Below are 12905 nucleotides of genomic sequence, written 5' to 3'. Positions count from 1 at the left end.
CACCAAACCCAATATTGTAAAAACCCAAAAACCCAAGCACAAAAAAGATTCACCACACTCTCTTAACCCATGGTCTCTCCCAGAACCTTTAAATGGTGTCTGGACCTCCTGGGAAACATTTGCCCAAACACCTTGAAGAGGACACAGGCAAGAAAAGTGAGTTATCTTACAAACAATTATTTGCACCACTTTATTCCTACATTTCACACATGCATGCACGCATTAGTTTTCCTTACTGGTAACTAGTGATGGTGAGATGAAGCCTCGTGATGAACTGAAGCTTCCATCCAACAGGTCGACTCATGGTTCGAAGCATTGTGATGATTCAGTTGCTCTACTGCGCCATCAAGTGGACAATTCAAGAGAAGCGGGCTCTGTGATTATAATGATGTGTAAACCTCTAAACTGAATAAATAAATTGTTTTCATGGTTATTTATCCCGAATATTGTCTCAGTATGTGTGATACAAAAGAGAAAGTGGAAACTATCAGGATGGAGTTTTGGTATGATTGTGTAACTGTTAGCCTCAGACAGTCAGTCAATAGTATAATTCAGATCATAGATCAGTACATTTGCATATTTTTATAACTATAAAAAGAAAGCTGACACTTTCGAGACTTTATCTGAGGTGTAAACATCACAGCAGATGCCTTTGTGTCAAAGTAGCTGAGGCTAAAACAGAAAAATGATTTTATAAAAATATTTTGCAGTAGATCAAAAACAAAAGAAAACCATTAATCAACAAATGAACATTACCTGATGCTGCTGAAGCAGAGCAAATTACAGAGGTTTTATTAGAGACACACCTTAGCGTTTTGCAATTTTGCATAATGTTAAAAAGTTTAAATTTGTTCAAAATCTACAGTGTTATAACATAACAGATTAAAATCTCAGATTTAAAGTGGGAAGTCTTAAATGTGCAAATAGGTTATAAAGGTTTTTACTCTAATGAATGCTTCTTTCATTCAAACAGTTTCTTCTATACTGGCTGAGGTTTTTGTGAACACTCCTCCTCCTCCTGCTTTTAAAAAAGTGTTTCCTCTTCCTGAATGAAAGCAATCCACAGGTGTGATGTGTGACATGGAGAGCAGCCAGAAAACACCTTTGGCTTCTTGGCAGGATTATTTAATCTCTTAGTCGGTTCAGGTTGAAGATGAACTTTTTAGATGTCTACTCTATGTATAGCAACATGAAGATTTTGGATTTGTTTGTGATCCTCCTGTACGGTAAGAAAAGCTTCCTTTAGACTTATGACACACACACATATTTACACAAGAACACACACGCACACACACACACACACACACACACACACACACACACACACACACACACACACACACAGGTTTTGCTTACAGAAACAGTCAGACAGGTTTGTGCATGTTGATCAGGAAGGTAAGTTCTCAAATGCCGCAGGCTATTCTCGCATAGTTAAAGCCAAGCTGCTCCACATACGCTTCACATTTGATAAACATCGTCATGAATTCCTTTTTACTTTTGTTTTGCTTCCAGCACGATAAAATCACACTTCATGCACAGCTCTCTCTCTCTCTCTCTCTGTGTTTCCCGTCTAAAAATCAGTTTTCTTCATTATTCGCTTGCACACAAGTCTACCGTTGTGTACAGCGCTGTCGGCCGCTGTTTTTTAATTCCTTTTACTTACTTCTGAAAAGAAGGCCCAATTTCCACCGTTCAATAGGCTACTGAACAAATTTAAACTTTTTAAAATTTTAAATAAATTCCCATGCCAGGAAAATCGCCTCCGTGTTTTTGCTGTGTTTTATCCTCAGTTACAAACGCATCTGCTGTGATGCTTACACCTTTGATAAAGTCTCGCAAGTGTAGGCTTTCTATTTATAGATATAAAAATATGAAAATGTACTGATGCATGATCTGAATTATAATATATCTGACTGTCTGAGGAAAAATTTCCCCGATTCAAATTGAATCCACTTGATTTTAGAAATCAGTGACGATACCTAATCACTATTACTGTCACTGCACTTTCTCAAAATATAAAACATCTTGGTGTATTTTTCTACATATAGTAACCATTTGCACAGAATTTTGTCTTTTTTGAAAGCCATTTTTTATATTGATTTTTTCGATGGTTTTCTAATACATTTCGAATTCACCTTTTCTTCCTGCCACTTGCAATGAATTGCTCCAGTGTGGGATTAATAAGGTCTTTGTCTTTGTCTGTGTCCTCAGTTTCCCAGTGTGCCTCAGGTGTGAAGGTACTAGAGGGGGTGGAGTTTGTTCTCCTGCCCTGTGAGTTTCACACTTTTGAAGTAAAAGAATCCACAGCTGTGTGGAGTCGCTATGACCTCAATCCCTCCACAGTGCACCTGCGTCGACGAGAAGGCGATGACCTTCAGAACCAAAATGAGCAGTTCAGCGGCCGAACGTCCATGAATCCTGACGCTCTGGAAACTGGAGAACTCAGTCTCACTCTGAAAAAGCTTCAGCTGTCTGACAGCGGCAGCTACACCTGCATCGTCCACGAGTTTGGAGTTGAAGTCAGTCAGTCAAGAGTGGAACTGCAGGTTCAGAGGGTCAAAGTGGAGGTTAAAGGTGGAGGTCAGTGCAAAGAGATTCAAAATCACATGGAGTGTCACAGAGTGTTAATCATTTTATGTTAACATCATGTAATTTTCATGTTTTCATTGTGTTATAAGTTCCCATCAGTGTCCCAGTGGCTCTGGGTGTCCTGGCTGTAGTTGCAGCTCTCACCGTGGGTGTTGGAGTTTACTTCAGACACTATTTTGAGGAAGGTATGTTGTGTATGTGACGTGTTTGCATTGTGAATAAATATTGATTGCATACAATTATTGAGCTCATTTAAAAAAAAAGGTTTTTGTTCCATCTGCGAATTTAGCAGTTGATTCAGTATTAGTTAGATTAAATCTCCACCTGAGTTACAGACATGATGAATCCAAAGCTTTCGTTAAAGATTACATAAATTCACCTCATGTGTCTTTTTCTTTACTTTTTATTGACCTCAACAGAAAATTGAAAGATGTAAAGATTTTTAACTCAGAAGATGTTAGAAATAAAAAGTCCAGTGGTCAGAGAATTAAACTTCACACTAGAATCATTAACAGATGCTGGATGCTGTTGAATAGATAACTTAGTGAAATGAAACGTTTGTCAGATGGAAATTAGTTTGTCACCCTGTCAAATACTGCTTGTCTTTAGTGTTTTTGTGGTTGTCCGAGTTTACTTTAGACAATATTATATATGTATATATATATATATATATATATATATATATATTTATATAAAAACACCCAGCACGCCCCTGCGGGCGGTTTATCCTTCAAGCTCGGGTCCTCTACCAGAGGCCTGGGAGCTTGAGGGTCCTGCGCAGTATCTTAGCTGTTCCCAGGACTGCGCTCTTCTGGACAGAGATCTCCGATGTTGTTCCCGGGATCTGCTGGAGCCACTCGCCTAGCTTGGGAGTCACCGCACCGAGTGCTCCGATTACCACCGGGACCACCGTCACCTTCACCCTCCACATCCTCTCGAGCTCTTCTCTGAGCCCTTGGTATTTCTCCAGCTTCTCGTGTTCCTTCTTCCTGATGTTGCTGTCATTCGGAACCGCTACATCGATCACTACGGCCGTCTTCTTCTGTTTGTCTACCACCACTATGTCCGGTTGGTTAGCCACCACCATTTTGTCCGTCTGTATCTGGAAGTCCCACAGGATCTTAGCTCGGTCATTCTCCACCACCCTTGGGGGCGTCTCCCATTTTGACCTCGGGACTTCCAGGTTATACTCAGCACAGATGTTCCTGTACACTATGCCGGCCACTTGGTTATGGCGTTCCATGTATGCCTGGCGTATATATATATATATATTCAATTCAATTCAATTCAATTTTATTTATATAGCGCCAAATCACAACAAATGTCGCCTCAAGGCGCTTCATAGATACAGAGAAAAGCCCAACAATCATATGACCCCCTATGAGCAAGCACTTTGGCGACAGTGGGAAGGAAAAACTCCCTTTTAACAGGAAGAAACCTCCGGCAGAACCAGGCTCAGGGAGGGGCGGCCATCTGCTGCGACCGGTTGGGGTGAGAGAAGGAAGACAGGATAAAGACATGCTGTGGAAGTGAGACAGAGATTAATAACAGATACGATTCAATACAGAGAGGTCTGTTAATACATAGTGAGTGAGAAAGGTGACTGGAAAGGAAAAACTCAATGCATCATGGGAATCCCCCGGCAGCCTACATCTATTGCAGCATAACTAAGGGAGGATTCAGGGTCACCTGGTCCAGCCCTAACTATATGCTTTAGCAAAAAGGAAGGTTTTAAGCCTAATCTTAAAAGTAGAGATAGTGTCTGTCTCCTGAATCCAAACTGGAAGCTGGTTCCACAGAAGAGGGGCCTGAAAACTTAAGGCTCTCCCTCCCATTCTACTTTTAAATACTCTAGGAACAACAAGTAGGCCTGCAGAGCGAGAGCGAAGTGCTCTAATAGGGTAATATGGTACTACAAGGTCATTAAGATAAGATGGGGCCTGATTATTTAAGACCTTGTATGTGAGGAGCAGGATTTTGAATTCAATTCTGGATTTAACAGGAAGCCAATGAAGGGAAGCCAAAACAGGAGAAATATGCTCTCTCCTTCTAGTCCCTGTCAGTACTCTTGCTGCAGCATTTTGGATTAGCTGAAGGCTTTTCAGTGAGTTTTTTGGACATCCTGATAATAATGAATTGCAGTAGTCTAGCCTGGAAGTAATAAATGCATGAACTAGTTTTTCAGCGTCACTCTGAGACAGGATATTTCTAATTTTAGAGATGTTGCGCAAATGGAAGAACGCAGTCTTACATATTTGTTTAATATGTGCGTTGAAGGACATATCCTGGTCAAAAATGACTCCAAGGTTCCTCACAGTGTTACTGGAGGCCAAGGTAATGCCATCCAGAGTAAGAATCTGGTTAGATACCATATTTCTAAGCTTTTCAGCGCCGAGTACAATGACCTCAGTTTTATCTGAGTTAAGAAGCAGAAAGTTAGTGGCCATCCAAGTCTTTATGTCTTTAAGACATTCCTGCAGTTTAACTAATTGGTGTGTGTTATCTGGCTTCATGGACAGATAGAGCTGGGTGTCATCTGCATAGCAGTGAAAATGTATGCTATGTCTTCTAATGATGCTGCCTAGGGGAAGCATGTATAATGTAAACAGAATTGGTCCTAGCACCGAACCCTGTGGAACTCCATAATTAACCTCAGTGTGTGAAGAGGACTCTCCATTTACATGCACAAATTGGAGTCTATTAGATAGATATGATACAAACCACTGCAGTGCAATACCTGTAATACCTACAGCATGTTCTAATCGCTCTTATAGAATATTATGGTCAACAGTATCGAATGCTGCACTAAGGTCAAGAAGGACAAGCACAGAGATGAGTCCACTGTCAGAGGCCATAAGAAGATCATTTGTAACCTTCAATAAAGCTGTTTCTGTGCTGTGATGAACTCTGAAACCTGACTGAAACTCTTCAAATAAACCATTCCTCTGCAGATGATCTGTTAGCTGTTTGACAACTACTCTTTCAAGGATTTTTGATATGAAAGGAAGGTTGGAGATTGGCCTATAATTAGCTAAGACTGCTGGGTCTAGAGATGCTTTTTGAGTAAAGGTTTAACTGCAGCCACCTTGAAGGCCTGTGGTACATAGCCGATTATTAGAGATAGGTTGATCATATATAAGATCGAAGAATTAATCAATGGCAGGACTTCTTTGAGCAGTTTTGTCTAGTTTTAAAAGACACGTTGATGGTTTGGAGGAAGTAATTATTGAAGTTAACTCAGAAAGATCGATTGGAAAAAAAGAGTCTAACTTAACATCAATGGAACTAAGAGTAGCTGTAGATAATATTAGATCTGTGGGATGATTATTGGTAATTTTTTCTCTAATGATAAAAATTTTATTTGTGAAGAAGTTCATGAAGTCATCACTAGTTAACGTTAAAGGGATGGTTGGCTCAACAGAGCTCTGACTTTTTGTCAGCCTGGCTACAGTGCTGAAGAGAAACCTGGGGTTGTTCTTATTTTCTTCAATCAGTGATGAGTAGTAAGCTGTTCTGGCTTTGCGGAGGGCTTTCTTATAAAGCAACAAACTATTTCTCCAGGCTAAATGATGATCCTCTAAATTTGTGACACGCCATTTCCTCTCCAGATTACAAGTCATCTGCTTTAGGGTACGTGTTTGAGAATTATACCACGGGGTCAGGTACTTCTGATTAGAGACCTTAGTTTTCACTGGAGCTACAGTATCCAGAGTCGTACGTAGTGAGGAGGTGAAATTATTAACAAGATAATCGACCTCTGTTGGGGTAGCGTTCAGATAGCTGCTCTGCTCTGTGTTGGTACAGGGCATTGACGATGATAACAGTGGCTGGATTATATTCTTAAACTTAGTTACAGCGCTTTCAGAAAGACATCTACTTTGATAAAGTCCACTCTCCACTGCTGCGTAATCAATTATTGTAAATGTAAATGTTATCAAGAAATGATCAGACAGGAGAGGGTTTTCAGGAAACACTGTTAAATGTTCAGTTTCTATGCCATATGTTAAAACAAGATCTAGAGTGTGATTAAAGTGGTGGGTGGGTTCTTTTACATTTTGAGAGAAACCAATTGAGTCTAACAACAGATTAAATGCCATGTTGAGGCTGTCATTTTTAGCATCTACATGGATGTTAAAATCACCCACAATAATTATTTTATCTGAGCTCAGAACTAAATTAGATATAAAGTCTGAGAAATCAGACAGAAACTCTGTGTAAGGCCCAGGTGGACGATAGATGATAACAAGTAAGACTGGTTTCTGAGTTTCACAGCTGGGGTGGACAATGTTAAGCATCAGGCTTTCAAATGAATTAAAAGTCTGTCTTGGTCTTATATATATATATATATATATATATATATATATATACTAATTGAATTACTCTTTTCTCCACTCATGTATTTTACATGTCAACATGGGAGCTTTGACATACTGCGTGCACAAATCATTATTTGTTTTTTTTACTTCACAGTCCCACAGGTGGATGTGGATTCGGGGGTGGAGTCTGTTCAGCTGCCCTTTATAACCACAGGTTACCGACGTGAAGATGTAACTGTAGAGTGGACTGACAGCTCCAACAGGGTAGTCCACGTGTTTAAAAATGGTTCTGACCACCTTAAAAAACAGCACTGGTTTTACAGAAATCGAACAATGATGAGGAAAAACCTGCAGATAGCTGTGGACCTCAGTCTGACTCTGAAATACCCGACAAACAGAGACGCACTCACCTACACCTGCACCGTCTATGACAGGGAGGAGAAAATCCTAAAGAAGAAACAAGTGAAGCTCTATGTCAGAGGTGAGTGCTGTAGACAGAAGATGAAGATGTGAGTCATGAATTACAGAGCTTGGTGACCACACTGATAATCTGTCCCTGAGGTGAACAGGACTTGATGAGTACAGTAAGATCTATTAGTTAGGTTTTTCAACCATTATTTTTTATCAGCTCAAACTAAAGATGTGACACAAGTCCGAGAAATTGAGGAGTTTAAGAGAAATTTTAAAAGACGAGTCATTTTTTACATAGTTCCATATTTCAAGAGGCTCAAAAGTAATTTTACAATCAATATTTTTTTGAATGAAAATATTATAATGATAATGTTTTTGAGTCAATGTCAGCCTGAAATCTAGCACCAGGATTTTGAGAATCAGAGTTTTTGAAGGAAACTCACATGAGCTTCTTCTATTTCCCCCTTGTTAAAATGCTGCACGTTTTTACGAGTCTGGACCTGCAGAGATGAGAACAACAGTTCATTTAACAAAAGTTGATACTAATCTACATGTAATGAACTATTAAGTAGGCAAGCTCCCATAACAGTCTATTAACGTTTCCAGTTTGGGGTGTTCGAAGTGAAGATAAAGAGAGATGGCACCTCTTTCTACAAAGTTGAGGTTTTTTTTACACAGTTTAGAGAGTTTGACCTGGACTGTGTGAAAATAAACAAAATGATAAATTTCTTTCCATAATTGATTTAGGACACCAAATATAACACTGTGTCTGCTCAGAGGAACAACGGGACAAATCTCAGACCTGAGCCAGTCAAACATGTTTTCAGTGCAGATGTTTCACTTCATCCAAACAAAATGTGCTGAGTGCTGATGATGCTGTGTTCAGCTCATTGTGGTATTTTTCTCCTTTCAGTCCCCCAGGTGGAGGTGGAGCAGGGGGTCGAGTCTGTACAGCTGCCCTGCAAAATCAAACTTCACCTGCCTAAAGACTGTAAAGTGGAGTGGACCTGCATTTACATCCGGACCACAAAGGTCCACATTATTGAGAACGGCTCTGACCAGCCTGAAGAACAAGACCACTTTTACAGAGACCGAACGAAGATGAATGAAGACCTGCTGAAAACTGGAGACCTCAGTCTGACCCTGAGATACCCCACAGAGAGAGACAACGATGTCTACACCTGCACCGTCTACAGCATGGAGGGAAACATCCTGCTGAAGAGAGAAGTGAGGCTTCGAGTCAAAGGTCAGAATTAAGTTATTTTATAGCAACAAATAACAACAACAATTGCATCAAGGTATTTTACAAAGATTTTAACACTGAAATATTACTAGCATTTTTAATTATTTTCCAGTGATAGAAAATCATCACTGCTCAGTGTTAGTCATTGATATTTCATCAATGATATTTTCATAGGGTTAATTTATGAGACAAAATATCATGAGGTAGTCATGATTTTGCAAATATTCCACCTTGTAGTGCAGTTTGCACAAATTGTTTTAAAAATGCACTCAGCCTACAAACATTACTGATGAGTCAAGATCTGCACAAAGTGACAGAAACACTGAAGCAGCTCCACATTTTATTCTGATTGTCATGTATGTCCTATTTGTCAGGTGACAGAAGAACCAACACAAAGCTCAGAGAGTACACAAGGTCATGACTGGGTGGTTCATGACTGTATTTGAAGCTATTTTTATTTTTGTATGACACCTGATTTATATGGAATATGGCTGAAGTAAACTAAAGTATAAAATACTTAGTCAGTCATTTGTTTAATAGTAATTTAACATTATATAATTCACATATAAAACTATGAATTGTCATTTTAAACGGTTTAAAAGCAGGTAGAATAGCATATGTAGGCAAGTATATTTTTCCTTTTTTATCAAGAAACAAAGACAAATAGAAAAAAAGAAACAGGGCAGGGTTCGGTGGCTGAATCATCCGTCCCCACCAAGGCCAAAAGCACATATTACATTTTGCAATGTAAAGAGTTACCAACATAGAAAGGTATAGTATTTATGGCTTCTTAAAGTTATTATCTCTAATACAGTAAGTAAATAGTGTAAACATACTTTATACACAAAATGAGTTGAGATCAGGAGTATCTGTATGTAAGTAAGTAAAATTTATTTATATAGCACATTTCACAGATAAAAATCACAAAGTGCTTCACAATAAGATCAGACATACAAGTTAAAATGAATTAAAAGCCAGTTTGTATAAAAATGTGTTCAGCTGCTTTTTAAAGGAGTCAGTAGAGTCTAGACAGCGTAAAGACAACGGCAGAGAGTCCACAGCCTCGGTGAAAAGCTCGATCCCCACGTGCTATAAACCCAGTACGTGGGACCACCAGTAGCCTCTGACCTGAAGACCTAAGTGCTCGGGATGAAGCATGAGGTTTCAACAGGTCAGAGATGTACTGGGGAGCTTCACCGTGCAGAGCTCTAAAAGTTACAACTAAAATTTTAAAATGAACCCTAAAATTTACAGGCAACCAATGAAGAGAAGCCAAAACTGGAGTAATGTGTGACCTCTGTAATCCAGAGCTGATTTGTTGAGGCACGTAAAAACTGTACTTCATTGATTTGATTGATCGCAATCTGTGTGTTACATGAACACACAGATTGTAGTGTTGGGTAAGTTTAAGGGTCCAAATATGTATTTTACTCAATGATATACAGATTAATCCACTAATTAATGAATTAATCAACTTTTGTATACTGTTCGTTTTCTGGATTTTATCTTGATAATTTGTCTCACTTTGTTAAAATTAAACTACCATTAAAAATTCTTTAATTCTTTCTTTGTGAGCAAACCTACTCAAACTAAATGAGACTAAAGTGGACTGAAGGCAACAATTCAAAAGAAATGAAGAACAACCAATAAAATACATTAATTCTGAATTAAATTATTGTAGTATATTTCATATTTAGGAAATCAACACAAGCAAAGACAAAAATCATAGTTTGAGCCTAAAATTGAATATTAAGGTTCTCTTTGGAATCATTGAAAAAAACTGCTGCTGTGTCATGTTGTGTTTGTTGTCCTCTCAGTCTGTCAGGTGGAGGTGGAGGAGGGGGCGGAGTCTGTCCAGCTGCCCTTCAAAACCACAGAAAACCTGCCTGAAGATGCTGAAGTGGAGTGGTGGCGCTATGAACCTGATCCACCGATGACGGTTCACAAATATTACAATGGCTCTGACCAGCCTGAGGCAGGAGACCAGTTTTACAGAGAACGAAACAAAATGAGAGACGACTCACTTAAAACTGGAGACCTCAGTCTGACCCTGAAACGCCCCACAGACAGAGACACTGGAAAGTACATCTGCAGAGTTGAGGGGAAAGGGATCAAGAGAAAGAAAACAGTTCTGCTGAGAGTGATGGGTCAGTGCAAATACCTATGAAATATTTGTTACAGTGTATTTGTTTATAAAATAACAATAACAATAATTAAATACAAATATCAGACTGCAGCATCTATAAAGAAGCTTAATAAGGTGTTTTCTAGATTCACTGCTGTCTGCACAGCTCATGTTGTGTTTGTTGTCCTCTCAGACTGTGTGGTGGAGGTGGAGGAGGGGGCGGAGTCTATCTGGCTGCCCTTCAAAACCACACAAAACCTGCCTGAAGATGCTACAGTTGTATGGAGACGCATTGACCCTGTACCATCAGTGTTGGTTCACATGTATATGAACGGCTCTGAGCAGCCTGACAAACAGGACCAGGTTTACAGAGACCGAACAAAGATGAATGAAGACCTGCTGAGAACTGGAGACCTCAGTCTGACCCTGAAACACCCCACAGATGGAGACAGTGGAGAATACATCTGTAATGTCAGCAGCAAAGAAAGAAGCATTTCAAGAGAGACCACAGTGCTGCTAAAGGTCAAAGGTCAGTATAAAAATATAAGTTTGTCTCTGGTTGTTTGTTTATGTCTGACTGTCTTGTGTCTCCTCTGCAGGGAGAGTTCAGGTCCAGGATCAAACAGGGGACATCAGGAACAGAAGCAGCTCCATTGATCCGACTCCTCTGATGGCTGATCGATCAGTTTGACATCTCTGCTTAGTTTAGGATCAGCTTTTAGTTTAAACTGAGATAGAACAAAATAAGGGTTTATCAAATAAATCATTTTTATTTAACTATGCAAAACATTGAGAACAAATATTTGTTATAATGGGTAAAGCTAGTTAAAAAAGTTCTCAAGATGTTTTGATGTTTTCAAAATGTCCTGTAGTTAAAATTAAAGTCCCTTTCTCACGACTACACTTTAAGAAAGGGACTGGAGCACACAGCCTGCATGGCAGAGTTCCAAACGCTTGTCTCAAAAAAACACCCTGGACTGATGAGTGTCTCATTACACACTCATCAGGACCCCCCCCCCCCCCCCCCCCCGCACCCATATGTATACCTATGTAGAACGTCATATGCTAATAAACTTATGCATATTCATGTAACCGCAATAAAGAGCTGTGTTACGAGGGAGCAGACGAGAGCTACTGGGGTCAGGCCAAGGAACGGCGCTTGTCATAGTTCTCTCCCTCGTGCACGAGATCAAAGTGTTCTGGTTTGTGTCCAATGCTTTTTGCTGTTGTAGTAGACTCGTTTCGTTCCACCAGTGGGTTTGTGCTAGACAGACCCATCACTGAACAGACTTAATTTTAAAAGAAGTATCAGCTCAGTCAATGAAAACTTCCAACTGTTAACTCAACACGTTCTCAAATGTGTGATGCATGGTCAGGCTCCCTCTGCTTCACTTATCGACGTGCAGGGTACCCCCTCGCGTCGAGAATCAACGTGCAGGGTCCTCTCATTGAATACTATAGAGCTCCCTAAACGTTGCTTATTGACGACAAGAGATTGCTGCGGAAGAGCCTGTTGTCCGTATATTTATATATTTCCGAAATCACATTGTAGTGACGTATACAGAACACAATAAATTATATAACGTAAACAACTACCTGAGAAACAGCAGATAAATTAATTATAGGCTATTACTTTTGTATTGTTTATTGCATTTATGGAGGGAGTGGTGTATGCTGGGTAATGGCACAGCTAGCGACTGGGTGACTGTATTCACCCACTTCGGCTGTTATCAGTCCATCAGGCATTAGCAGAAATCAGTCCCATAGATATGGGCCATCTCCTGCTAGATTGTTCAGAAATCTTAGCCAGGAGACAAGTGAATATATTGTGAATATATTGTGTCTTTTTCAGTCCTGGGATTGTAACACTACAACATCCTCAGTCTGTAATCAGAGAGTGTCTATTTGACAATAACCAAAATGTCTTTGGGTAGTCTTTGTGAATAAAAAAAAAAAACAAGGGTGTTAGCTAGCCAGCAAAATAAAGAGAGTGTATGGCACTGAGTGCGGGCGTGTGTGTGAGTACTTCAGTCCAAATAATCGAGGTCCGGATGGATGAATGAATGACAGCCGCCAAACCTTTAATGGCACCAGCGAGACAGCACGACAACGAGACAGCACAGCAGTAAGGCAGTACAGCAGCAAGGCGTCTGGCAGGAGAACGAACAATAGTCTTTTTTTAAGGCTACTGCAGAAGGAGATATTCCCCGCTAGCTCACCC

The 12905-nt window shown here is 39.8% G+C and overlaps 1 protein-coding gene across 1 annotated transcript; it reads left to right on the top strand.

The window, feature by feature from the left end:
• The first annotated feature begins 1056 nt into the window (after positions 1-1056).
• LOC146521055 (uncharacterized) lies at positions 1057-11674 on the top strand. Its single transcript, XM_085154377.1, has 8 exons — positions 1057-1226; positions 2212-2580; positions 2679-2774; positions 7060-7386; positions 8230-8562; positions 10377-10706; positions 10878-11213; positions 11284-11674. Exons 1-8 carry the CDS (start codon positions 1154-1156, stop codon positions 11373-11375), a joined length of 1956 nt encoding a protein of 651 aa, XP_085010503.1. The 5' UTR covers positions 1057-1153; the 3' UTR covers positions 11376-11674.
• The last annotated feature ends 1231 nt before the right edge of the window (positions 11675-12905 follow it).

This window comes from Neolamprologus multifasciatus, chromosome 3, assembly GCF_963576455.1.
Source record: "Neolamprologus multifasciatus chromosome 3, fNeoMul1.2, whole genome shotgun sequence".
NCBI classification, from domain to species: domain Eukaryota; kingdom Metazoa; phylum Chordata; class Actinopteri; order Cichliformes; family Cichlidae; genus Neolamprologus; species Neolamprologus multifasciatus.
Note: the sequence above shows the minus strand (reverse complement) of the source record. Positions and strands in the feature narration are given on the sequence as shown.